This window comes from Microcebus murinus, chromosome 6 (assembly GCF_040939455.1).
Source record: "Microcebus murinus isolate Inina chromosome 6, M.murinus_Inina_mat1.0, whole genome shotgun sequence".
In the NCBI taxonomy this organism is placed as follows: Eukaryota; Metazoa; Chordata; class Mammalia; order Primates; family Cheirogaleidae; genus Microcebus; species Microcebus murinus.
The window spans coordinates 101,444,282-101,470,992 of record NC_134109.1 but is presented as its reverse complement, the minus strand read 5'-3'; the positions used below and the strand labels follow the sequence as shown (position 1 = coordinate 101,470,992).

At 35.2% G+C, this 26,711-nt stretch overlaps 1 protein-coding gene across 9 annotated transcripts in view; it reads left to right on the top strand.

The window, feature by feature from the left end:
- DENND4A (DENN domain containing 4A) overlaps nt 1-26,711 on the top strand; it is a 145,845-nt gene that overhangs the window by 62,330 nt on the left and 56,804 nt on the right. For all 9 annotated transcript variants that reach the window (XM_020286005.2, XM_076004496.1, XM_012758666.3 and 6 more), the window contains 9 exons: nt 2,737-2,806; nt 4,369-4,538; nt 5,289-5,530; nt 10,431-10,497; nt 11,892-11,950; nt 14,156-14,300; nt 14,583-14,758; nt 19,574-19,674; nt 25,266-25,484. In XM_020286005.2, the coding sequence (XP_020141594.2) occupies nt 2,737-2,806; nt 4,369-4,538; nt 5,289-5,530; nt 10,431-10,497; nt 11,892-11,950; nt 14,156-14,300; nt 14,583-14,758; nt 19,574-19,674; nt 25,266-25,484 (1,249 nt within the window). The remainder of the gene's footprint in view (nt 1-2,736; nt 2,807-4,368; nt 4,539-5,288; nt 5,531-10,430; nt 10,498-11,891; nt 11,951-14,155; nt 14,301-14,582; nt 14,759-19,573; nt 19,675-25,265; nt 25,485-26,711) is intronic.

The window sequence follows — 26,711 nt, the reverse complement described above, 5'->3', positions numbered from 1 at the left end:
CTCCAGCTAAACTGCCTGGGTTTGAATCCCAGATGTGTATCCTGGACAATTCCTTGATTCTTTGTGCCTCTGTTGTCTTATTCATGAAATGGGGATAAGATAGTACTTAACTTCACAAGCTTTTTGTAAAGATTAAATGAGTTAATGTTTGTAAAAATTTAGGACAGTGTCTGACACATAGCAAGTGCCATATAAATGTTAGCTATTATTAATTACTTCTTTGGTGAACTCTGCTTAAACAGTCTCTTTTTTTATGCATTTAATGTCTGAGGAAGAGCTTTTTAAATTCTATTGTGTCTAGTCTTTAAGTTCTTCTTAAATATTTTAAAAGAAACATTACAGGAATTAAAAACCTATTAGGCCAGTCTTGGTGGCTCATCCATATAATCTCAGCACTTTGGGAGGCCAGGAGTTCAAGACCAGCCTGGGCAACATAGCAAGACTCTGTCTCTGCAAAAAATTTTTAAAATATTTGCCACATATGGTGGTGCTTACCTGTAGTTTCAGCTACTCAAGAGGTTGAGGCAAGAGGATCACTTGAGCCCAGGAGTTTGAAGTTGCAGAGACCTATGATGATACTACTGTACTCTAGCTCAGGTTAACAGAGTGAGACCCTGACTCAAAAAAAAAAAAAGGAATCAGAAAATGATTAGAATTAAATTATTGATGTGTTGATGATGCCCAGGAATATAGTTATATAGCTTTTGTTTTAGAAGATTAGGCATCTTTTTTTTTTTTTTTTTTTTTTTTTTTGAGACAGAGTCTCACTTTGTTGCCTAGGCTAGAGTGAGTGCCGTGGCGTCAGCCTAGCTCACAGCAACCTCAGACTCCTGGGCTCAAGCGATCCTTCTGTCTCAGCCTCCCGAGTAGCTGGGACTACAGGCATGCGCCACCATGCCCGGCTAATTTTTTTCTATATATATTAGTTGGCCAATTAGTTTCTTTCTATTTATAGTAGAGACGGGGTCTCGCTCTTGCTCAGGCTGGTTTTGAACTCCCGACCTCGAGCAATCCGCCCGCCTCGGCCTCCCAGAGAGCTAGGATTACAGGCGTGAGCCACCGCGCCCGGCCAAAGATTAGGCATCTTGAATGAAAGCCATCTACTAGGTTTCTAAACCAGGAAAGACAACAGCAACAATCTGATGGACATGAGGAAATGTGTGTTGAATCTGTAAAGTTTATACATGATTTTTGCACTAGGTTTACAGCTTTAGTATCAAAAAATCTCCCCCACCTCTCCAACCCACATTAAGTTTATGGAGTTTTCAAGAATTATTTCATTTTTAAATCTTGGACCATAATCCTGAAATGATTTGGACTTTAATTTGATATTAGAATAGGATCATAATATTTTAGAGCTGAATGAGAACTTAGAGTGGCCATGTGATCTAAAACTGTAAAAATTTGCAGTTAAGGATATTTAGTCCAGGTAGATTAAGTGACTTATTTTAATCCACACAGCTAATTCTTGGCAAATTTGGGAATATTTCCTCAGTTGGTTTCTTTTTGTTTGTTTGTTTTTTGAGATGGTCTCACTCTGTCACCCAGGCCAGAAGGGCAGTGGTGCAATCATAGCTCATTATAACCTCAAACTCCTGGGCTCAAGTGATCCTCTCATCTCAGCTTCCTAAGTAGCTGGTACTACAGGCATGCATCACCACGCCTGCTTAATTTTTCTTGCTTTTTGTAGAGACAGAGCTTCACTGTGTTGCCCAGGCTGGTCTCAAACTCCTGGCCTCAAGTGATCCTTGCGCCTTGGCCTCCAACGTTCTGGAATTATAGATGTAAGCCACCACTCCCAGCCAAGGGTATCAGGACAATTAGTAAGGCCTTCTCTGGGAGGGGACATTTGAGCAAAGAGCTAAATAAAATGAGAGAATCAGTACAGTAAACAAAGTGTAAAGGTCCTGTCCTAGACATGGGTTTGATATGTTTGAGGAAGGGCAGAAAGGCCAGTGAGGTTGGAGATGTGGTCACAGGCTACAGAAATCAGATTATATAGGATTCTGTGGCTTAGAGTAAGGAGTTTGGGTTTTGTTCTTTATCTGACAGGAAGCCATTTGAGAGTGACATGATCTGATTTACATCTTAGTAGGCTCACTGTCGCTATGGAGAATAGATTGTTGAGGAACAAGACAGGAAGCTGAGATATTGATTAGGAGGCAACAGCAGTGGTCCAAGTGAAAAATGGGGATTCTTTGGTCAAGAGTAGTAGTGGTGAAGGTGGTATAAAGTGATCAGACTCAAGGTAGATTTCGAAGGTAGAACTGACAGAATCTGCACATAGATTGGATATAGTGTACTGTGGTCCCCAGAGCTCTGCCACACACCCTACACCCCGCCCCGACCATACCCCCTTCTGTGGAAAAATTATCTTCCATGAAACCGGTCCCTGGTGCCAAAAGGTTGGGGACTGCTGGCGTATGAGACAAAGAAAAGTCAAGAATGACTCCAAAGTTTTGAGACAGACTTTTGGGACTAAGTAAATGGTGGGGCTATTTCCTGAGGTGGGTAATGTTAAAAATGAAATGGACAAAATGTTAAATTTTGCTTCTGAAAGAAAAGTAGACAGTTACTCCAATACAATGCTGACAAAATAACCAACTGAAAATAGATAGCAGAGAGAAATGTTACTATATCTTAGATAAGATATACTGGAGAGTGGAAAGAGATTCCATTTTATCAAGTTACTACCTTTTAAAATTAAATGATACTTCTCTCTTTTTTTTAATTTAGTGGGGATCGGCAGTGTACTTATGTTATAAAAAATCAGTGGCAAAGACTAACACTATATCTTACAAAGCTGGTAAGTATAATTTTTAAATGAAATATTTTATTTACAAATATATAAAGATTAAAGATAAAAACAAAACCTGCCCATGATGTGTTAGTTCAAGATTGGGGTTACAATCCATGTGTTTTGATTCTCAGTTTTGTCTTTATCCTTATGTTTATTGGATGTTTAGTGGAAGAGTAGTTTTAAAGTAAAATGGGTCTTTTTTTAAGCCTTAGGTTTAAATAAATAACTGATAAATAGATCTTATTTTCTTTAAATTTTTAAATCAGTAGAAATATGGAAAAATATATTTATTTTCCTTTTAAATTAGTATTTCTTTAATATTTATGTTAAATTTAGTCACATCTATAGCTTATATGTAATTGTTTCATATTAATGAAAAATACTATAAACTAATTTGTGATTTTATTATGCATAGTTGAAATGTTCAATTTCCAGAGATGTCAAAACATCAAAAATACTGATCTCATTTGCAAAAGAACAGTCAGCCTTTTAAAAAATACATTTTTAAAATTAGGATCCTAGACTCAACTTTTTGTTCTACCTTTAATTTTCTATGACCCACAATTCATCAGTATTTCTATGCTTACTTTATGACTTTACTATTGCCCCATGACCTCAGAGAGTAGTACATAGTTAACTGTAGATCCTCATGGGACCTGCTGGCTGGCTAGCATATAATCAGAGAATTTAGAGCGGCCTTGGACCTTAATTTATTTAGTTTATCCCACTTTACAGATGAGAAAACCATAGCCCTATAGGTATATGATTTGTCCAAAGTCATAGAGATACATATTAGTGGCAAAACCAACCACTCTTATTCCCCTAGTAATTGGTTTGTCTTTGTGGTCATGTCTAGTGATGGTTTCCATTTGACTTTGAGGAAAAAATGATTAGGAAACCTATTTTCTGTTCCTACTCCCATAAAATGCAATACAAGGCTCTGTTCCTAGGATGTGTTCAATAGAAGATGCCTGGACCATTTTCCAGACTAGTTTATTTAACAAGAAATTACAGGCCACTGAAACTCTTATCTTCATATAATCCAGGATTATTTAGAAGTCAGGCTTGAGTTGATACTATCTGAAGACATTGTAAAAATGTGATTCTTCTATTTTTATGAGTAATGTTGTATTTGTGCTAGAAGTTACTTATATACTCCTATGGGATATGAATTTGAATGTGTAAAAGCTCCTTGAGGGAAAGTTATTAAGAGCTGATGAAGTAGATATATGCAAATAATCATATTGAAAATTTTTTAAAAATTAGTATGCTTTAAGGTAGTGTGACCACAAACTGAATTTTTAGGAGTGTGTGTTTCTATAGGATTATCTTTTTCTTGTTAGCTTTAACCTAACCTTTGTGGATGAAGCTTGATAAATGTTAATAGTTATAATGTTTAAGGATTAAGATCTATATGAATCCTACTGAAGCATTCAGTTATTTGATGAACATATATGCAATGTTTTGGCATTTCAAATATGTGACATAATAAAGTATTTTATCATCATTGAAATCATAAGCACCTGAATTAAAGAGTGATGACTTAATATTTATTGTTGTTCTTATAGGTCTAATTTGTAGATATCCTCAAGAAGATTATGAGTCATTCTCACTACCAGAATCTGTTCCTCTATTTTGTTTACCAATGGGTGCAACCATTGAATGTTGGCCACCAAATAGCAAATACCCTCTCCCTGTATTTTCTACATTTGTGTTAACTGGAGCCTCAGCTGAAAAGGTAATGTGTTTTAACAAAAATCTGCAAATTTCTTATGCATCTTAAAGTTTTCAGTTTTATATACTGCAAGGAACAGCAGAAAAAATAACCAATTAAATTGAATCCATTAATCCACTTGATTAATTATAACTATATCCAGAAACATAGGAAAAGAGAATTTTCATTCTGTCCCATTCACTCAAATGCTTTTTTTGTGACTATTGTGAAAGTTTTTTTCATCATTAAATAATGATCCTTCATTGATTCATCTTCTGTGATAAGCTTTGAAAGTAATACAAATTATTAAATATATAATGTGATTTAGAATCATAGACTGTTATAGTTGGAAGGGACCTTGAAAAATCATCAAGCCTAACATCCTCATTTTATGGATTGGGAAATTAAAGTCTGGAGTAATTCAATGAATTGCCCAAAGTTGGAGTTTGTATTTCCTTATGTAAATTTTTGTCCCATTTTCTACTAAATTATTTTCAACCATTTCTTATAGAGAATATTGCTGCTTGCTTTCATTCTTTATAGAATGAATGAATTTAATTAAAACATCTTTTTTTCATTAATAAGGCAACATGAGAATAGCACTATATAGTTCTTATATATGTCCAGAAAGCAAGAAGATTTATTCACTATTGTGTTCCTAATATCTGGCACCTTGCCTGGCTCATAGCAAACATCCATTAAATATTTAACTCAGGATATGATTTGGATTAATGATACGCAATGTATTTACTAAATATATTACTTATTTTGTAGGTCTATGGTGCTGCTATTCAGTTTTATGAACCATACTCTGAAGAGAATCTCACAGAAAAACAGAGACTTCTTTTGGGTTTAACATCATCAGCAGATGGGAAGTCTGATAGTTCCAAAACAATTCACACTAGCAAATGCATTTGTCTTCTTTCTCACTGGCCTTTTTTTGATGCATTCAGGAAGTTTCTGACTTTTTTGTATCGTTATTCCATCTCTGGACCTCATGTCCTTCCGATTGAAAAGTAAGTTAGAAGTCTTCTTGGTTGAAAATTGGGCAGTTCTTTCCATTATGTGGTAAACTTGTGGGGTAACTGAGTAAATTGTATTTGGAAACTAAATATCTAAAGAGTTACTTGAAAAAAAGATTTTATTTATTTAAGTCAGGTAATATTTCTTCATTATACTTTTACAATCTTGTTATTTATTTTATTTTATTTTTTGAGACAGAGTCTCACTCTCTTGCCTGGGCTAGAGTGCCGTGGCATCAGCCTAGCTCACAGCAACCTCAAACTCCTGGCCTCAAGCAATCCTCCTGCCTCAGCCTCCCAAGTAGCTGGGACTAGGGGCACGTGCCACCATGCCTGGCTAATTTTTTTCTATTTTTAGTTGTTTGGCTAATTTCTTTCTATTTTTAGTAGAGATAGCATCTCACTCTTGCTCAGGCTGGTCTTGAACTCCTGAGCTCAAGCAATCCTCCCACCTCAGCCTCCCAGAGTGCTAGGATTATAGGTGTGAGCCACTGCGCCCGGCCACAATCTTGTTATTTTAAATAATTTATGGCTCTAACATAATGAAATAAATGTTTCATTTTTTAATGTTCTTCTGAAGTTTAGAAATCCTAATCTGGAAAAAATAGTAGAATATTTTTACTAATTTTGTAATTCTTATTTTACATATAATTTCATTGTGAACCTTTAAAAATATTGCTTCCTATTTTTAGATATCATGAATTTAAAGGAAAAATATGAATTTAAAGGAAAAATTATGTGAATACATGCTTTTTTCTTTTTTTAAAATTTTAGTGATTTAGTTTAAGATCACTAAAATAATGTTTCATGCAGTAAGACCTGATGCAAATGAGATATAAATATCTTCATTGTCTATTTCACTATTGTTTATTTTATACTACTTATTACTTAAGTGCTTTTGTGTCCTTAGGCAGAATTTTCTGACTTTAATGACAGTTGGGAAGTGATAGAGTATCATAAGAGCATGTAGTGTATAATATTACTCTTTAATTTTTCTTTGCTCTTTTCTGCTCTCATCTCAGTATTCTAATCCAGAAGTTCTCAAATTTTTTGATCTCAGAGCTGCCCTTAAAAAAATGACCACAAAGAGCTTTTTTGTGTGTTATATCTATTATTATTTATCAGAAATTATTACAGTACAGTGTACATAGTGTATAGGGTTACAGAGTATTTATTTCAGTGCATGTATACATTATATAATGATCAAAGTAATGTAATTACCATATCTATCACTTTAAACATTTATATTTTTCTGTGGTAATAACATTCAAAATCTTTTCTTCTAGCCATCTTGAAATATATACTACATTGTTATTTGCTATAGTCATACAACTGTGCAATAGAACACCAGAATTTATTCTTCCTGACTGTAAATTTGTACCCACTGACCAACCTCTCCCTTTCCCCCCAGTCTCTGGTAACCGCTATTCTACTTTCTATTTCTGGGAAGTCAACAGTTTTAGATTTTACCATGTGATTGAAATCACATGGTTTTTGTCTTTCTATACCTGGCACATTTCACTTAACGTAATGCCCTCCAGGTTCATCTGTGTTGCCACAGATGACAGAATTTTATTCTGTTTTATGGCTGAATAGTATTCCATTGTATATGTGTACCATGTTTTCTTTATACATTTATGTATAGATGGGCATTTAGGTTGATTTCATATTTTGACTATTATGAATAGTACTGCAATAAATATGGGACTACACATATCTCTTTGACATACTGATTTCATTTTCTTTGGATATATACCTAGTGAGGGAATTGCTGGACCAATTCAGTTTTAAAACAATAAACCCATTCATGTTATAACATAAATATCTTGAGAAATAACTATTTCCTTTTTTTTTTAAGATGGAGGGCACTTCCCCTTATCACATAGAATATTTTTTAAATGTACACTGTAGAGTCAAAATTTAATGAAATTGATAATATTTACTGTTTTGTCAAAGACATTCTTAAGTGAAATTGACATTCTTTTACTGCAGTGTATAATAGTAAAGAATACAACAACTACTACCGTGTTTCCCCGAAAATAAGACCTACCCACAAAATAAGCCCTAGCAGGATTTCTTTTTTTTTGAGACAGAGTCTCACTCCGTTGCCTGGGTTAGAGTGCCGTGGCATCAGCCTAGCTCACAGCAACCTCAAACTCCTGGGCTCCTGCAATCCTCCTGCCTCAACCTCCCGAGTAGCTGGGACTACAGGAATGCACCACCATGCCCGGCTCCATGCCCAGCTAATTTTTTCTGTATATTTTTAGTTGGCCAATTAATTTCTTCCTATTTTTAGTAGAGATGGGAGTCTCACTCTTCTCTTGCTCAGGCTGGTTTCGAACTCCTGATGAGCAATCCACCCTCCTGGGCCTCCCAGAGTGCTAGGATTACAGGCGTGAGCCACTGCGCCCGGCCTACCCTAGCAGGATTTCTAAGCATTTGTGCAATATAAGCCCTACCCTCAAAATAAGACCTAGTGATGGGTGTGGCTACGCAGTGAATCTGCACAACCCATGCATTTTGTTGCAGAGCAGTAAAGAAGACGAGCAGCCCTTCTCATCTGCCCCATCATAACAGCTACTATCCCAGAGGTGACCGGAAAGGTGCGGGCAGCCACACCAACAGGGTCGGCTCCCACTGTCAGGTGCTGGCCATCATGTGCATGCTGCAAGCTGAGGCTTTGAGGTGAAAGTCTCCTCAGTGAAGTAAGGAGCTCCGCTTTAGGTATTGTGTGTTCCCAGGGCGAAAAAGAAATGCTGTGGCTGCCATTTTACTCAGCACTGTGGGCCTCTCTCACCCCCCACAAACACCAGGAGATAGGGGAACAGCTTCAGCAAGCAGTCTCCTACTGAGCCCAGAAAGATCATTTCTGCTCCTCTGTGCAGATTGGACCCAGTACTCACTGGATCTCTGATAAATAAGCTAGCCCTGGTCATTTAATGAGAGCTCTATTGCTCGACATGAGAGATTGGGGCCAATGGTTCTAAAGGAAATAGCGTCGCAAGAAATTCAGGATGGAATTCGGGGTTTGGAGAGTTATGATGATGTTCCAGAAGAAGATGACTTAACCATATTTGAATAAATGTAGATTGTTGTACCATACTTAAAAAAAAAATAACACATCCCCTGAAAATAAGCCCTAGGGTGTCTTCTTGAGAAAAAATAAAGACCCTGTCTCATTTTTGGGGAAACACGGTAGTACAATTTGGTGCCACTTCCTTGGTTCATAGTGAAGTGCCAGCAGTTTTACCCAGAGTGCTTTTGCATCATCAGTACAAATATCAACACTGTGAAAAAAAGCAAAGGATGTTTTCATAGTACTATAAAAATAGTTTCGAGCTTACTGATCCTTCCTGAATGGCTCTTGAAGATCTTTAGGGGTTTATAGATCACATTTTGATTTCCACTTGCTAACTATAATTCAAGCAGATATGTGTCCTGTGGTATTCATCTCCCCCATTTTTTTTAGGTTGTGAGTACCTTAATGGTAGAGACTGATAGCTTATTCCTTTTTTTATATATCTCATCAGGTCTGGTGGTATCTTATACATAGTAAACAGTCAAAATGCATTTATAAATTAATAAATTTCTCCTCTAGTCTTTTCTCTATCCAGTGGAAATTATCTTAGTTCTGAAACCAAGATGATTTTGAAATGTTTAAAAGAAAAATAATTCCAAAATAAAGGAGCTTATAAAAAAGAATTTTTTGCCTTTTTCTTATTCCATACTGTTTAAAACAAAACCCATCAATTTAGCTTTTTATCCATTTTACTTTGGGAAAAAACAAAATCAGTAATAGCTTTTTTTTTTTTTCTTTTTGAGATAGGATCTTCCTCTGTCACCCAGGCTGGTGTGCAGTTGTTGCTCACTGCAACCTCAAACTCCTGGGCTCCAGCAATCTTCCTGCCTCAGTCTCCTGAGTAGCTGAGACTACAGGCATGTGCCACCACACCCAGAAAAAAAAATTTTTTTTTAAATTTTTATAGAGATGGAATCTCCTTATGTTGCCCAGGCTGGTCTGGAACTCCTGGCCTCAACTGGATCCACTGTGCCCAGCCCAGTAATAGAATTTGTAAACTATTTTTAATGGCAAATATATTGTTCATCTTTTAGAAGCAATTAAACACTTTCATTTTTTCTGGAGCACTTAAGTGGTTGTTTTACTTCCAAAATATGAGCAACTAACTTAAAAAAATATAAATGTAAGAGTTAGCTTCTTTGGTAATATGCACATCACTGACACGTTATATATCATCTACTTAGGGAGAGGTAAAAGTTAAAATCACTTTTGAGACAATGAGAACACAAACATTGTTGAATATGAACAACTGTTTTTTTTTTTTTGTTTTTTTTTTGAGACAGAGTCTCGCTTTGTTGCCCAGGCTAGAGTGAGTGCCGTGGCGTCAGCCTAGCTCACAGCAACCTCAAACTCCTGGGCTCGAGTGATCCTTCTGCCTCAGCCTCCCGAGTAGCTGGGACTACAGGCATGCGCCACCATGCCCGGCTAATTTTTTTTTTTTATATATATATATCAGTTGGCCAATTAATTTCTTTCTATTTATAGTAGAGACGGGGTCTCACTCTTGCTCAGGCTGGTTTCGAACTCCTGACCTTGAGCAATCCGCCCGCCTCGGCCTCCCAAGAGCTAGGATTACAGGCGTGAGCCACAGCGCCCGGCCTGAACAACTGTTAATGTGAAAAGTTACTGGATTGAGGCAGGAGTAACTTTAATGGGAAAAATGATTTTTGGTGGTTGTTTACTTGTTAATATTAGGGATTTCAAAATTATAGATACACAGGGCTTTTGACTTAACTTGGACTTGTGATGACATGTTAGTCTTTATAACATGTGATATTAACTTTGGAATCACTTGGGTTTTTGTTTGTTTTCAAGGCATATTTCTCATTTTATGCATAAAGTTCCTTTTCCATCTCCTCAGAGACCACGGATTTTAGTTCAGGTAAGGTTGATATGATTGCCCTATGAATTATTATTCTCTGTCAAAATGTAACATAAGAATAACAATTTTGAATGGGGGGGGGAAGCAATTGGGACCTAAAGAAACTCAAATGTTATTTCATGTTGAAGTTTGGGTCCTTAATGTTTTACTAACTGCCTCCGAGACATCTAATGTTTTTCCCTTAGAGAAAAGGTTGAAGAGTTAAAGAAGTAGACATTTTAAACACAGAGAAAGGGACTTTTCCCCCTAAATTTGTTATAGCTGTTTGAAAGTTTGTGCCTTTGGCAATCCTTTACTATGTTGAATGTATTAGAATAGATGTAAGGAAAAGTGTATGCTTAAATTTAAAAATGTAGATAAATTAATTGCATTATTATAACAGTACCAAAAAATGTCTAGAAAAATATCATTTTGATGAGCTTTATAATATTCACATGTCATTCCTGTCTTATTTCCTGGTATTTAGTGCCAGAATATATATAGCACACTCAGTTTGAATACACACAAAAGATTTGTTTCATAGAAGTTTGCAAACTTTTTCTGTTATGGACCATGTACTAAATGTTTTAGTCATTGTAGGCCATCTGATCTCTGTTGCAACTACCCATCTCTGCTGTTACAGCACAAGAGCAGCTAGATAATATGTAAAGAATGAGTATGGGGCCAGGTGCGGTGGCTCAAGCCTGTAATCCTAGCACTCTGGGAGACCAAGGGGGCGGGCAGATTGCTCGAGGTCAGAGTTCGAAACCAGCCTGAGCAAGAGCGAGACCCTGTCTCTACTATAAATCAAAAGAAATTAATTGGCCAACTAATATGTATAGAAAAAATTAGCCAGGCATGGTGGCGCATGCCTGTAGTCCCAGCTACTCGGGAGGCTGAGGCAGTAGGATTGCTTGAGCCCAGGAGTTTGAGGTTGCTGTGAGCTAGGCTGATGCCACAGCACTCACTCTAGCCTGAGCAACAAAGTGAGATTCTGTCTCAAAAAAATAAATAAATAAAATAAAAAAAAGAGCATGGCTATATTTCAATAAAACTTTATTTACAAAAATAGGCAGCCTGTGGATTTGCCCTGTAGGCCATACGTTTGCTGACCCAGGTTTTATGGTATTTAATGAATAATTTAGTCTTTCAATATGAATTTGTTAAGATGGCATCAGGGAAAGTTACAGACAGAAGAAAAGAGATATGGGATTCACAGTAAGAAGAGTTAGTGGCTAGAAGGGGTCAAGACATACTTTAGGATCTTAGTAAAGTGATGTAGACTGTTCCTGTATTGGTAAATGGATATAGTGAAACTCATTGGCATCATCATTATTCTATATAATTTTAACAGAAAGTGGTATTTTAAAGTTCATCTTTATGTTTCAAATACTTTATTTTAAATCTTCTTCCAGTTATCACCATATGATAATCTGATTCTCAGTCAGCCTGTTTCTTCACCTCTCCCACTAAGGCAAGTAAAATTTCATTTCTGTTTCTGTAAATCTTATGTGAAATAAAGTAACATTCAAATATTTTCTCTTTTCTAGCTAAAATTTCAAATATTGATGGAAATACTTCTCATTTAACTCTTTCTTTCTTTCTTTTTTTTTTTTTTTTTTGAGACAGGGTCTTGCTCTGTCACCCAGGCTGTAGTGCAGTGGTGTGATCATAGCTCACTCCATCCTCAAGCAGTCCTCTTGCCTCAGCCTCTTGGGTAGCTGGGACTATAGGCGTGTGCTGCCATGCCCAGGTTTTTTTTTTGTAGAGATGAGATCTTGCTCTGTTGCTCAGGCTGGTCTTGAACTCCTGGCCTCAAGCAATCCCCCTGCCTTGGCCACCCAAAGTGTTGTGCTTGGTCTGTTTCTTATATGAATTTCTTTTACTTAATATTTGGGTTACAATTTCTGAAGAAAAAAGAAAAACTTTTACATTAGTATTTAGTATTTTGTGTATTCATTTATTGTCATCAAGAACTTACTATTACACAATTGGTGTGTTTATGTAGATTATTTATAGTTTCAGTTGTCCTCTGAAGAACACTCAAATGCAATTAATTTAAAATTTAACCCAAAATTAAAAAGTTATAATTTCCAAACTATAGACTAGAACAACGTATTTCATCACCTTAAAAGTTCAGAGAAGTTATGAAATGTTTCCTCTGCAGTATCATTTCTTAAAATTTAATTAGCTGTGTAAGTTTTCCATCAGATAAATAGTTATAATGTAATTATTATGTAGCACATACCTAAGGGAGACCAGCTACCCTCTTTGACATTAATTTTGTAAGAATTGCAGATTATTTCATCACTTGCTCTCAGCCCAGAGTGACCATTATTTTGTTAACCCTGTTTGAACTGAAAATAAACTAGAAACATTGAGACTATATATAAATGATTCTAAATTACCCTAAGCATTTTTTTGGGTAATAGCTTTATTGAGATATAATTCACACACCATACAATTTACCTAATTAAAGTGTATAGTTCAATAGTTATATTCACAGTTCTATAGCTATCACTGTAATAAATATTAAAACATTTTTATCACCCTGAAAAGAAACTCTTTAGCAGTTAGCCTTCTTCATGCCTTCCATCCCTACACACACATACACCCTCTCTAGCCCTAGAAAACTGCTAATCTACTTTCTGTGTCTATAGATTTGCCTATTCTGGGCATTTCATATAAATAGAATCATACAATATGTAGTCTGGCTTCTTTCACTTAGATTAATGTTTTCGAAGTCTGTCCATGCTATATCAGTACTTTATTTCTTTTTGTTGCCAAGTAATATTTCACTGTATGGATACACCACATTTTATTTATCCATTCATCAGTTGATGGACATTTGGGATGTTTCCACATTTTGGCTACTATGAATAATGCTGCTGTGAACATGCACAAATTTCTTGTGAACATATGTTTTCATTTCTCCAAGAAACTTTTGCTTTATTAAAAAAAAAGACATAGTGAAAGCAGTTGTTTAACATAAAGACAAAATAGTGGTTGGCTTACTAAACTATTTTCTTTGTCAGTCCAGTATTTTGTTATTAAATAGAGCATAAAATTTATTGTTTTGGTTATTAACTCTGTGTATCTTATCATTTTGTACCTCTTAATTTTATATTACTATTATCATTATGGTAGTAAGGATTATCTATTCATAAATCCAAATTTTAAGAGGTGTGTTTACCTTAAGAGAGGTGGACCAATAAGTCTTATAGTTTTTCTTTTTTCTTTTTTTTGAGACAGAGTCTCACTTTGTTTCCCAGGTTAGAGTGACAGTTTTTCTGATAATTACCATGGAAGATGTGCCATGTTCAAAAAACTTCTATTAAAAGATTTGCTTTCAACCAAAGTATCCCTTTTATAAATTGAGTTCTTTATTTGGAGATTATCTACATGGCAGACCTTTTTATATAAAATGAAGCAGATGACTTTTCATTTTTCATATTGAATACAATACAGAAGAATGAATGATTTGTAGCCACCTCAAACTGCATTGTTTTCATAGTATGTTTGTGATGTAGTATTTTCCCTACAAGAGAACAGCAGTCATGCTTGAAGTGCAATATATAATCCAAATTATACCCTAATCATGAACTTGTCCCTGTTATTTTAGATAATGAGGTATTTGGGTCTTTATTTTTTTAATTATATATTTTTGTGTGTATGACAGTGGTGGCAAGTTTTCAGCACTACTTCAGAATTTAGGCCCTGAAAATGCTGTGACACTACTGGTGTTTGCAGTAACAGAACATAAAATTCTCATCCATTCCTTACGACCTTCCGTGCTTACTAGTGTGACAGAAGCATTAGTGTCTGTGAGTATCACAGTTTCTTATTGGCAACCAATTTAGTTTAAACTTAATTTATTCATATAATTCAAAACTATTTTAATGCTTAACTAAAATTCAGAGAGTAATAAACTTTTGTTTTGCAAAAGCAATTTTAATATCCTAACCATTAACTCTAGTTATAATTATTTAATTATCAAGGATTAGATTTCAAGTAATAATATTTAAAAGACAGTTTTTTGTGTGTGCTAATAAATTATGCTTCAATGTCAGAAAGCTAAATATTCTCCTATGCTTTGTTTATCCAAGATGATTTTCCCTTTCCACTGGCCTTGCCCGTATGTTCCTCTCTGCCCACTGGCTTTGGCAGATGTCTTGAGTGCACCATGTCCATTCATAGTAGGGATTGATTCAAGATACTTTGATCTGTATGATCCTCCACCAGATGTCAGTTGTGTTGATCTAGACACCAACACTATTTCTCAGTAAGTACATTTTAGTGATTCTATGCCCAGTAATTTATAACTTTATAGTATATGTAATTGTATATTTTATTATTGCAAAGTAGGATTCTTTTTTTGAGATATTGTTTTCTTTGTATGTGGGGTTATTGCCATCTTGAAAAAGCCCTTATTCTGCTTCAGTGGAGTAAATTTAGGGTATTAAAGGTTTTATTGGAAAGAAAATATACTTTTGATCCTAGGCTTTAAATATTTAAGAAACATTATAATCATATATTTAGAAATTTAGCAAAAGGGAAATTGTGGTTAGAAATAGAAAACATTTACTTCCCTTCAGTCAGGTGAGTATAGGCAAAATCACAAATTAAAACACTATTCCTTTTTTTAAACTTATTTCAGCATATTATAGGGATGCAAATGTTTAGGTTATGTTTATTGCCCTTGCTCCCCCACCCCCCTAAGTCAGAGCTTCAGGGTGTCCATCCCCCAGACAGTGCACATTGCACTCATTACGTATAAATATACTCATCCCGCCTCCCCCCTCCCATCTGCCTGATAAATGTTATTCGTACATGAAAACACTATTCCTTGATTAATACTCCAATTCTATTTCTAGTCTTGTATAATACTATACGAATACTAATACATCATAGGAAATTTAACATAATGTTTTAAAATTTTTAATTATACATAATTTCATCATCTGTGCTCTAGGAATGTCAAGATTTTATATTTTCCCTCTCTTTTTATTGAAATAATATTTAAGTTGTAGCTATTGGAACTATATTTTTTATAGCTTTTTTATAGTTCGGCATTTTTTGTGTCCTTTATTTTCAGTTTAATTGTACATAAGCTATTCAGGGAAGAGGAAGTTGATGCAGTGACCACATTGCATCCATGCGACATGCTTGCAATAACTATGATTTAGTCTATCAGTAAAGCTCAAAAACTAGTATAGCTTTTACACTTAAATATGTAAATGTGAAGTAGGATATTTCTCCATTTTTTAATAAGAGATTTTCATCTTAGAGCCTTTTGATTTAATTCTGAAATCTTAGGTGAGTTCTCAGTCTTGTCATATGTCAAAACCTCAAGTGCTTATTTAAACCATTAGAAAAGTTTAGCTTAAAAAATTAGTACTCTAATATAAATCCTTTTGTTGTCAAAATCTGTTATTTATGGAAAGCCTAACCAAGAAAATATGGAATGTATTTTATACATAAAAGCCATTTTATATATATGGGATTGATAAGAGTCAAAGATTCTTTACCATAGACATTTCATTCTTTACCAGGAATGTTTAATACTTTTACACATTAAAGTATTAGCTCTTTTCTTTGCCAGTCATTAATGACATAAATTTTTAATTGAAATTAAGGGTGGTAAAAGTATATACTATGTTTGTTATGGTAATAAGTTGCACTTTCTCCCTTTTTATACTTTTCCTTAATTTATTAAAATAATTTTTTAAATTTCAGCATGTTATTGGGGTACAAATGTTAAGGTTACGTATATTGCCTGTGCCCTCCCTCCCCCCTCGAGTCAGAGCTTCAAGTGTGACCATCCCCCAAACGTTGCACATCTCATTCTTTTTTTTTTTTTTTTTTAATTATTTTTTTTATTTTGGCATATTATGGGGGTACAGATTTTAAGGTTTCAATAAATGCCCATTTCCCCCCCTCCCCCCAAAAGTCTGAGTCTCCATCATGACCATCCCCCAGATGGGGCACATCTCACTCACTATGTATGTATATACCCGCCCCCCTCCCCCCTCCCACCTGCCCAGTACCCTATTACTGTAGCACCTATGTGTCCACTTAGGTGCTACTCAGTTAATACCAGTTTGCTGGAGAATATATCTGGTGCTTGTTTTTCCATTCTTGGGATACTTCACTTAGTAGTATGGGTTCCAGCTCTAACCAGGAAAATATAAGGTGTGCTATATCACCATTGTTTCTTAGAGCTGAATAGTACTCCATGGTGTACATATACCACATTTTATTAATCCATTCTTTGATTGATGGATTATGTTTGTGTATACCCATCCCCTCCTCTCCCCTCTCACCTGCCCGGCATCCAATAAATGTTATTCCTATATGTCCACTTAGGTCTTGATCTGTTAATACCAATTTTCTGGTGAGTATATGTGGTGCTTGTTTTTCCACTCTTGAGATACTTCACTTAGTAGAATGGGTTCCAGTTCTATCCAGGAAAATATAAGAGGTGCTATATCTCCATAGTTTCTTAAAGCTGAATAGTACACCATGGTATACATATACCACATTTTATTAATCCACTCATGTATTGATGGGCACTTTGGTTGTTTCCACTAAAAGAATTTTTTATTCCTACTTATTTACTTTCAGTTTTGATCAATAATGAGTTAAAGAATCAAAGAAACATGAGTTAGTTGCACTCATAAATAGTCCTCCTTAATATTATCGCCCTTCTAAACTGGTGGGAGGACTGGACTAGTGAACTAACGGCTTTCTACTTGCCTTCAACTAGAATTTCTGAATTCCCCAACCTGAAATTTGAAAGAAAAATAAATCCTGAGTGTGGTTGCCTTTTGACTTTCTGTGTTAGATACATGTAATACAGAATATGTTCTGAATATCAAGAAATTTCTGAAGAAAGGGAAAGAAATTAATATGTAATATATACTAGGCACAAAGCTGCATGCATAGCCTAAGTTATGTCATATTATAATATTCTTTGTACTTTTTGAGGTGGTTTTTTATTATTGCCTCTGACAGATAAAGAAAACAAAGCTTAGCTTTTTAAGCGATTCGTCAAAGGGCATAGAGCTTATACTGTCAGAGCTGGGCTTTGAAACCATCACTGTCTGACTCTAAAACTAATGCCTCTGTTACTAATTATTGGGTAATTATTTATGTAATAGTAATCTTATAAATGGAAGTCACCATGAATAAAAATGCAAAAGGCTATCATAGATCAATACTCAGGTACTAGATAAAACTTTCCTACTCAGCCACATTTTGGAGTCAAGGGCAATAAGAGGACATTATGTGAGTAAATAACAATAATTATTTATAATCAAATGATAATACTAAGATATTTTTCATTCATTTATGCCATAGACATATCTTGAGTACCCATTTTTGCTAAGCCCTGGGAATAAAATGGCAAACCAAATATATTCCTTTCTTTCAAATCATTCATAATCTAGTCTAACAAGACAGGCATCATGCAGTGAATGGTAAGACACACTGGATGTGCTGTGTTGCAACATTTTATCAAGAAAATAATGTAAAAAGTGTTTCTACATTATATTCTCACTATAATGCAAGATTGCATGCTCTCAGTTATAAATGTAATAACACCTTCACAGAAGGACATCTGCAGTTTGACCCTGCCCCATCTTTGCTTTTATTCTCATTTGTGGAAAGAAAGAGAGGATAAATACCAAGACAGTGATTATCAACTTAACCTTTCTCATCCACTCTTTCTTCTTTGTTTTTGCCTTTTTTCTTCTGTGAGAAGTTTAGGGAACATAAAAATTCAGTAAGTTCCACTGCATACCTGTTCTAGGTGGGTCTTTGGTGGTTAGAGTATGAATGATTTATTTTTTATGTTTTCTCTACATTTTTCAAGTTTTCTAAAATGAATATTCATTGCTTTCAAAATAGAAAAACGATTTAATAAATAAAAAGTGGAATTAACAAAGCTGTAGTTAAATCCAAAAGCTTTATGGTGCTTTATCACCATGCTTTATCTCCTACTCTATATATAGTTTAGAGGCCAAAAGTGTTATAATAACTGTAATAAAGGATATTATAGCAACCTGTGCTATAATACAGTAGTCCTGTAATACAGGACTATATAATACAATAATGCAGTAGTGCTATAATACAATAATACGGTAGTCCCCCCCTTTACCCTTGGTTTTGCTTTCCACAGTTTCAGTTACCCATGGCCAAATGTGGTCCAAAAATAGATGAGTACAGTACAATAATATATTTTGAGAGAGAAAATGACCACATTCACATAAATTTTATTATAATATATTGTTATAATTTTTCTATTTTATTATTATTGTTGGTAATTGCTTACTGTGCCTATTTTATAAGAAAAAACTGTATATATGTACATATATATATTTAATATGTGTATATATATGTGTGTATACATGGTTTGGTATTGTCTGCGGTTTCAGGCATCCATTGGGGGTCTTGAAATTTATCCCTCGCAGATAAGGGAAGACTACTGAAACATTTTCTAGCAGATATCCTCTTTTATTATTAGAAAGGTATTTTGTAATGTACTTTATTCAAGTAATTTATGGATTATTTCTTTTCTGAAAGAAACAAAGATAATCTTTGCTATACTCTTAGGAAACTAAGCAACTAAATATTTAAGTATACCAAAGTATTTTAATAAGCTCTGTGGATCATAAGGTCATTGAAAGTTTTCTACAGTGTTTTTTAATGTAATAAAATATAATTGTAGTTTTCTAATATTTAGGTGTCTAAGCACTCTTAAATGGGGATTAAGAATAATGATCAACACATTAAACTTTGTTGTGATGAGCATGATTCCAATGCAAGTAGATTTTACTCAGTACCAACATAATTAAAATTTTTGAGCTATATTTAATATAAAGTTCTATTCTCATATAAATTAATTTTTAAATATTCAATATCCGAATTTACCCATGTAGGATTTTTCTGCTGTTAACTAGAATATTTTGTGTGTGTTTCATTTTTGGTTCAATGTATTTTCTCTTTTGCTATTTTTGTATATTAATATAACAGATGTATACTTTTCCCTCAAAAAAGTCCATGTTACAAATATATTTTTGTTGTCATTTAACCTTAGAACTGGTGACAAGAAAAATGTAGCCTGGAAGATACTTCCAAAGAAGCCATGTAAAAATCTGATGAACACATTGAATAATTTGCACCAGCAATTGGCAAAATGTAAGTGGATAACTTAATTAAAGAAGGTAATTTGATTTGAAAAAGAGACTCCAATTACTTTGTCTTACTTAGAATAATGTTTATTTTACCTAAAGGAAACTGTGTTTATAATCTTAAAGGTAAACAAGCATTAAAGCAAAATTTGTTAGAAACTGAGTGGAAAATTTATAAAATATATATTTTACATTTACCAAATTTTTAATGGACCATCTTACAATAATAAAATACAAAAGGATGTTAAGGTGGTTGTTTAATTTTACCATTATTGAAATACCATGAAAAAAACAAGGATTTTCACTTGTATATTTTCTTCATACACAGAATAGAAAGTTTGTTTTGAAAATCTAAGACAGGTGGTTTAAACTACATTAGAAAATGTTGATGATTTTAGTGGGCTAAGGAACCAGGTTATATGCTTTTCACCTTCATTGGATTTTAATGCTGTGTTTACCTCAAATCGTTTGAAAATAGAAGTTTGGCAGTAGCATTAAGAAATTAATCAAAATGAAAGTTGATTAGGATATGGAATATTTCAGTTAAAAAGCTTATATAAAAATATATCTTAACTGATCCAGAATTACTGATAAGAAGAAATAAACCTTCATTTCTTCATCTAATCCTTTTGATATTATAACAATGGCCTATTCAGAGTCCATAATTCAGTACATTGTGTGGAGTGTGGTCAATAGTGATATAATAATATTTGAGGTTCTCATTCATGTATTAGGTGAAATTATAAGCATTGGAGGTGGCGTGCACCCTGGAGGGTTCAATGTGCCTATAGTATAATCAGAAATAAACATGGAAAAAAACAATGTTTACAAAGTTAACTTCATAACAAGTAGATAATTCCAAAGTAGCTTATAAGTATTAGGGTAGGAAAAAAATGGCATCAAAGATAACAAAATTTTATCTTATGGAAGAAATAGATGATGTGCATAATTTTATTTGTTACCAAGTTAATTGCTTTCTACAGGTATTACTTTTGAGTAGCTAAGAAATCTAACAGCTATTATAACAATATTTAAATATTATTAAAATCAATGAAATAGCCACTCACCTCTAGTGAAGGGCAGAATCTCAAAGCTTAAAACTACAGACATTTAAATCATACTGATACCTAAGGGTTATATAATACTTTATAGTTTCAGAGCACTTTCACATACATGCTTCTTTTATTGTTATAACTATGAGAATAAATTTGAGGAAGGTGAAATAGTTTGTCACAGATCATACACTTAACAACTAAGAAGCTAGGATGAAAACCTAGGCTTTCTGTTCCAGTGTCCATGTTCTTTCCAGTACTTTTAAACAATAAGAACCTGCTGAAACTCTTAAGATTTGTTTTTATTTGTATAAATTTAATAGTACATGTGCAGCTTTGTTACATGTATATATCGCATAGTGGTGAAGTCTGGGCTTTAGTGTAACCATCACCTAAATAGTGTATTTGTACCCATTAAGTAATTTTTCATCTCTTATCTCCCCCCCACCTTCCCACTCTTCCCAGTTTTCAATGTCTGTTATACAGTACTCTCTGTCCATGTGTACACATTATTTAGATCCCACTTATAAGTGAGAACATGCAGTATTTGACTTTTTGTGTCTGAGTTATTTCACTTAAGATATGGCCTCCAAGTTCCATTCATGTTGCTGCAAAATATATGATTGCATCCTTTTTATGGCTGAATAGTATTCCATGGGACACATCCACCACATTTTCTTTTACCAGTCATCCGCTGATGGATACTTAGGTTGGTTCCATATCTTTGCTATTGTGAATAGTGCTGTGATAAACATGCAGGTGCAGCTATCTTTTTGATGTAATGATTTCTTGTCCTTTGAATATATACCCCATAATGGGATTTCTGGATTGAATGATAGTTCTATTTTCAGCTCTTTGAGAAATCTCCATACTGTTTTCTGTAGAGGTTGTACTAATTTACATTCCTATCAACAATGTGTAAGTGTTCCCTTTTCTCCACATCCTTGCCAACATCTATTATTTTTTGACTTTTTATTAATACCCATTCTGACTGGTGTAAGATATCTCATTGTGGTTTTAATTTGCATTTGTCTATTAGTTAGTAATGTTGAACATTTGTTTATATGCCTGTTGGACATTTTTATGTCATCTTTTTAAAATTTTTTGGAGATGGGGTCTCACTTTGTTGTCTAGGCTGGAGTACAGTGGCACAATCATGATCATGGCTCGCTATAACCTCAAACTCCTGGGCTCAAGTGATCTTCCTGGCTTAGCCTCCCAAGTAGCTAGGACTACAGTTACAATCTACCATGCCTGGCTAATTTTTAACTTTGTATAGAAATGGGGTCTTCCTGTGTCACCTAGGCTAGTCTCAAAATCCTGGCCTCAAGCAGTCCTCCAGCCTTGGCATCCAGAAACACTGGGATTACAGGCATGAGCCACCACACCTAGCCTTCTTTTGAAAAATGTTTATTCATGTCCTTTGCCCACTTTTTTTTTTTTTTTTTTTTGAGACAGAGTCTTACTCTCTTGCCTGGGCTAGAGTGTCGTGGCATCAGCCTAACTCACAGCAACCTCAAACTCCTGGGCTCAAGCCATCCTCCTGCCTCAGCCTCCCAAGTAGCTAGGGACTACAGGCACACGTCACTGTGGCTGGCTAATTTTTTCTATTTTTAGTTGTTTGGCTAAGTTCTTTCTATTTATAGTAGAGACAGATCTCACTCTTGCTCAGGCTGGTCTCGAACTCCTGAGCTCAAGCAATCCTCCTGCTTCAGCCTCCCAGAGTGCTAGGATTACGGGTGTGAGCCACTGTGCCCAGCCCTTTGCCCACTTTTTAATGGGGTTATATGGGGGGGGGGTTGTTGAGTTGTTGGAATTCCTTATAAATTCTGGATTTAAGTCTCCTGTTAGATGTAAATTCTGCATGTTGTCTGTTCTAAACTCTGTTGATTTTCTGTACAGAAACTTTTTAGTTTAACTCTATTTGTCTATTTTTTTGTTGCTTGTGCTTTTGAGAACTCTCTAAGATAATTAATTGTTCCTTATATTTTAAAAAGTTTTTGAATTTTGAAGCAACCACAAACTTTTTTCCTGACCCTTTGAGATTAGCTGACCCCATTACCTTTGCATAGAATGTATTTTCTAAGTACATACTCTAGCATCAGTAGAGTATAACCATGCAAATCAGCAAATCAGAATTGAGCATTATTACCATCATAATCCTCAGACCACATTCAAGTTTTGCCAGTTATCATAATAATGTTCTTTATAGCAAAAGGATCCAGTTCCAAATCAGGTGTTGTATTTAGTTTCTAGTCTCTGTTGTCTCCTTTCCTGTAGAATAGTTCCTCAGTTTTTCCATCGTTTTCTTAACACCTTTGAAGATTATATTTACTATTGGAGAATGGTCCATGATATGAGTTTGTCTGAGCATCTTCATGATAGACACAGGTGATACATCCTTGACAGAAATATCACAGAAGTGATGCTGTATTCCATTCGCATCCTCATCAGATCACACACTATTTCAATTTGTCCCATTACTGATTAAAACATTCACTTTGATCACTTGATTAAGGTGGTATCTCCTAGGCTTCTCTACTGTAAAGTTACTCTTTTACTGTCTAATAGTTTAGTATTGAATTGTCTAGGAAGAGGAAGAATTATTTTTTCCCTAATATAGCCCTCATTTTCTTTTTTTGTATTCTTTTTTTTTCCCAGCATATTATAGGGGTACAGATTTTAAGGTTTCAATAAATGCCCTTTCTCCCCTTCCCCCCACAAGTCTGAGTCTCCAGCATGACCATCCCCCAGATGGTGCACATTTCACTCATTATGTATGTATATACCCGCCACCTCCCCCCTCCCACCTGCCCAATACCCTATTACTATAGTACCTATGTGTCCACTTAGGTGCTGCTCAGTTAATACCAGTTTGCTGGTGAGTATATGTGGTGCTTGTTTTTCCATTCTTGGGATACTTCACTTAGTAGTATGGGTTCCAGCTCTAACCAGGAAAATATGAGATGCGCTATATCACCGTTGTTTCTTAGAGCTGAATAGTACTCCATGGTATACATATACCACATTTTATTAATCCATTCTTGGATTGATGGGCACTTGGGTTGTTTCCACGGCCTTGCAATTATGAATTGTGCTGCTATAAACATTCGAGTGCAGGTTTTTTTTGTAGAGTGTCATTGGATCTTTTGAGTAGATGCCCAGCAATGGGATTGCTGGATCAAATGGTAGATTCACTTGTATCGCTTTAAGGTATCTCCATATTGCTTTCCACAGAGGTTGAACTAGTTTGCAGTCCCACCAGCAATGTAGGAATGTTCCCCTCTCTCCGCATCCACGCCAGCATCTATTGTGTGGAGACTTTTTGATAAAGGCCATTCTCACTGGAGTTAAGTGGTATCTCATTGTGGTTTTGATTTGCATTTCCCTGATGATTAGAGATGTTGAGCATTTTTTCATGTTTGTTGGCCATTCTTCTGTCTTCTTTAGAAAAGTTTCTGTTCAAGTCCTTTGCCTACTTTTTAATAGGGTTATTTGATTTTTTCTTACTGATTTTCGTGAGTTCTAAGTATATTCTAGTTATCAGCCCTTTATCAGATGGGTAGAATGCAAACATTTTCTCCCATTCTGTAGGTTGTTTGTTTATTTTCATGACTGTTTCTTTGGCTGTGCAGAAGCTTTTTAGTTTGATCATGTCCCATTGATTTATTATTGTTGCTGCTGTGATTGCCTTTGGGGACTTCTTCATAAACTCTTTGCCTAGGCTGATGTCTAGGTGAGTGTTTCCAACTTTTTCCTCTAGGATTCTAATAGTTTCATACCTTAGGTTTAAGTCTGTTATCCAGCGTGAGTTGATTTTTGTGAGAAGAATTTTTATTTTTATTATTATTATTACTTTTTACCAACAGGGTTTCATTTTGTCACCCAGGCTGGAGAGCAGTGGCACGATCTTAGTTCACTGCAGCTTCAAATTCCTGGGCTCAAGTGATCCCCCTGCTTCAGCCTCCTGAGTAGCTGGGACTATAGGCATGCACCACTACATCTAACTAATTATAAATTTTTTTGTAGAGACAGAGTCTCACTGTGTTGCCCAGGCTGATCTCAAACTCCTGGCCTTAAGCGATCCTCCCACCTTGACCTCCCAAAGTGCTGACTTTACAGGTGTGAGCCACTGCACTCAGCCTGTATTTTTTATTTTAATCCTGTGTGTTCCTCCTGTTGGCACTTACATTAAAAAAAAAAAAAAAAACAGGAAAGACTGTTGCGTTTAACTCTATGCCCAGTTAATATGGCTGTTATGATCTTTATTTATTACCTTATTTATAGTTATTTCAGAACATAAACTTTTTTTCTGATGGTAGTCAGATAAACAGGGGTAATTTTATGTTTAACTTGGATAAAATGTACTCAGCAGAGCCTAAAAAATGATACGGCAAGCTTTGCTAAGCTTTACATATTATGAAGTTATGTAAACAAAGGGTTGTAGCTTGAGCTCTTTTGAAAACACATCAAATTTATATTGATACCATCATGAACATTAGTTTTGACTATTTGGAGAGAATACCAACACTGTACTTCTTCACAGTGCAACAGCGACCGAGAGAGGATGGATTGATGGACTTCACGATGAATGACTACGATTTTAATTCTGGAAAGAGGTTGCACATGGTAGATTTGGAAATCCAAGAGGCATTTTTATTTTTCATGGCTTCTATTTTAAAAGGTTATAGATCATACTTAAGGCCAATAACACAAGCCCCATCTGAGACAGCCACAGATGCAACCTCTCTTTTTGACCTACAAGGTGAGTAACTGAATAGTTTTATAGCTTTCATATTACTAAGCTTAACCTTGTGATGATTCAGTTGCTTTCTGGGTTAATAGCTCATAATTATCAAGATACATACCTGTTTTGAGGGGTATGTGAATACCAACTTTGTAATCCACTTCCATAGGAGTGGCTCTTTCTCAGGCATGTTAGACACAATCCTATTAGCAAATATGCAGAAGAAACTTCAAAAAACACAGAGCATCCTAGCCATATACCACTGCACTCTGTTGCATCGCATGTGTGTTGAGATGTTGATGCTTTCAGCTTTCAAGGCATCCAGGCAGTGTTGGGGATTCAGAGGAACCTCTGGGATGGTTATCTCCAGGCTCGGGCAGCCTCATTTGTTTTATTTCAGTGTACTTTAAAAATACCATTTTCTGTCTGTGCCATGAGGTGTAAATGGTTGGGAAGCTCTGGAGTGCAACTAGTGTCACAATATGTATTTACTTTCTTTTGTAGGATTCAACATGTGAAATGAAAATTTATTTAATAAGTATATATTGAGTGTCTCCAAATGCTAGGCATTGGGTATATATAGTGGTATGCAGTAGTGGTATCCAAAAGAGACATAGCCAAAAGAAAAAAAAGAGAGACATGGTCACTTCTCTCACACAGCTTATAGTCAAGAGGATAAGCAATTAGAAATAATGTGAGTGTACAGTATTAGTACAATTTTAGATCACAAAAGACCTTTCTGAAGAAGTAACATCAGATCCATGATCTGAAAGGTGGGTAGAAATTAGCCAGGCAAAGGGAAAGCAAAAGAGTGTTTTAGGCAGAGAGAACAATTTATGCAAAATCTCTAAGGCTGGAAACAGCTTGAAGTCATGGGCCCAAAAGAAAACCCAAGTTCAGTATAACTGAGTATAATTAAAAAGATGTTGGGTAAAATCAGGAAATAAACTTTTACTTTGTTTTCAGTAAGCAAGACACAAACATAAATGAATATTAGAAGTTGGCTGGGCGCGGTGGCTCATGCCTGTAATCCTAGCACTCTGGGAGGTCGAGGCAGGCGGATATTTGAGCTCAGGAGTTCTAGACCAGCCTGAACAAGAGTGAGACCCGGTCTCTACTAAAAATAGAAAGAAATTAGCTGGACAACTAAAAATATAGAAAAAATTAACCGGGCATGGTGGTACATGCCTGTAGTCTCAGCTACTTGGGAGGCTGAGGCAGAAGGATTGCTTGAGCCCAGGAGTT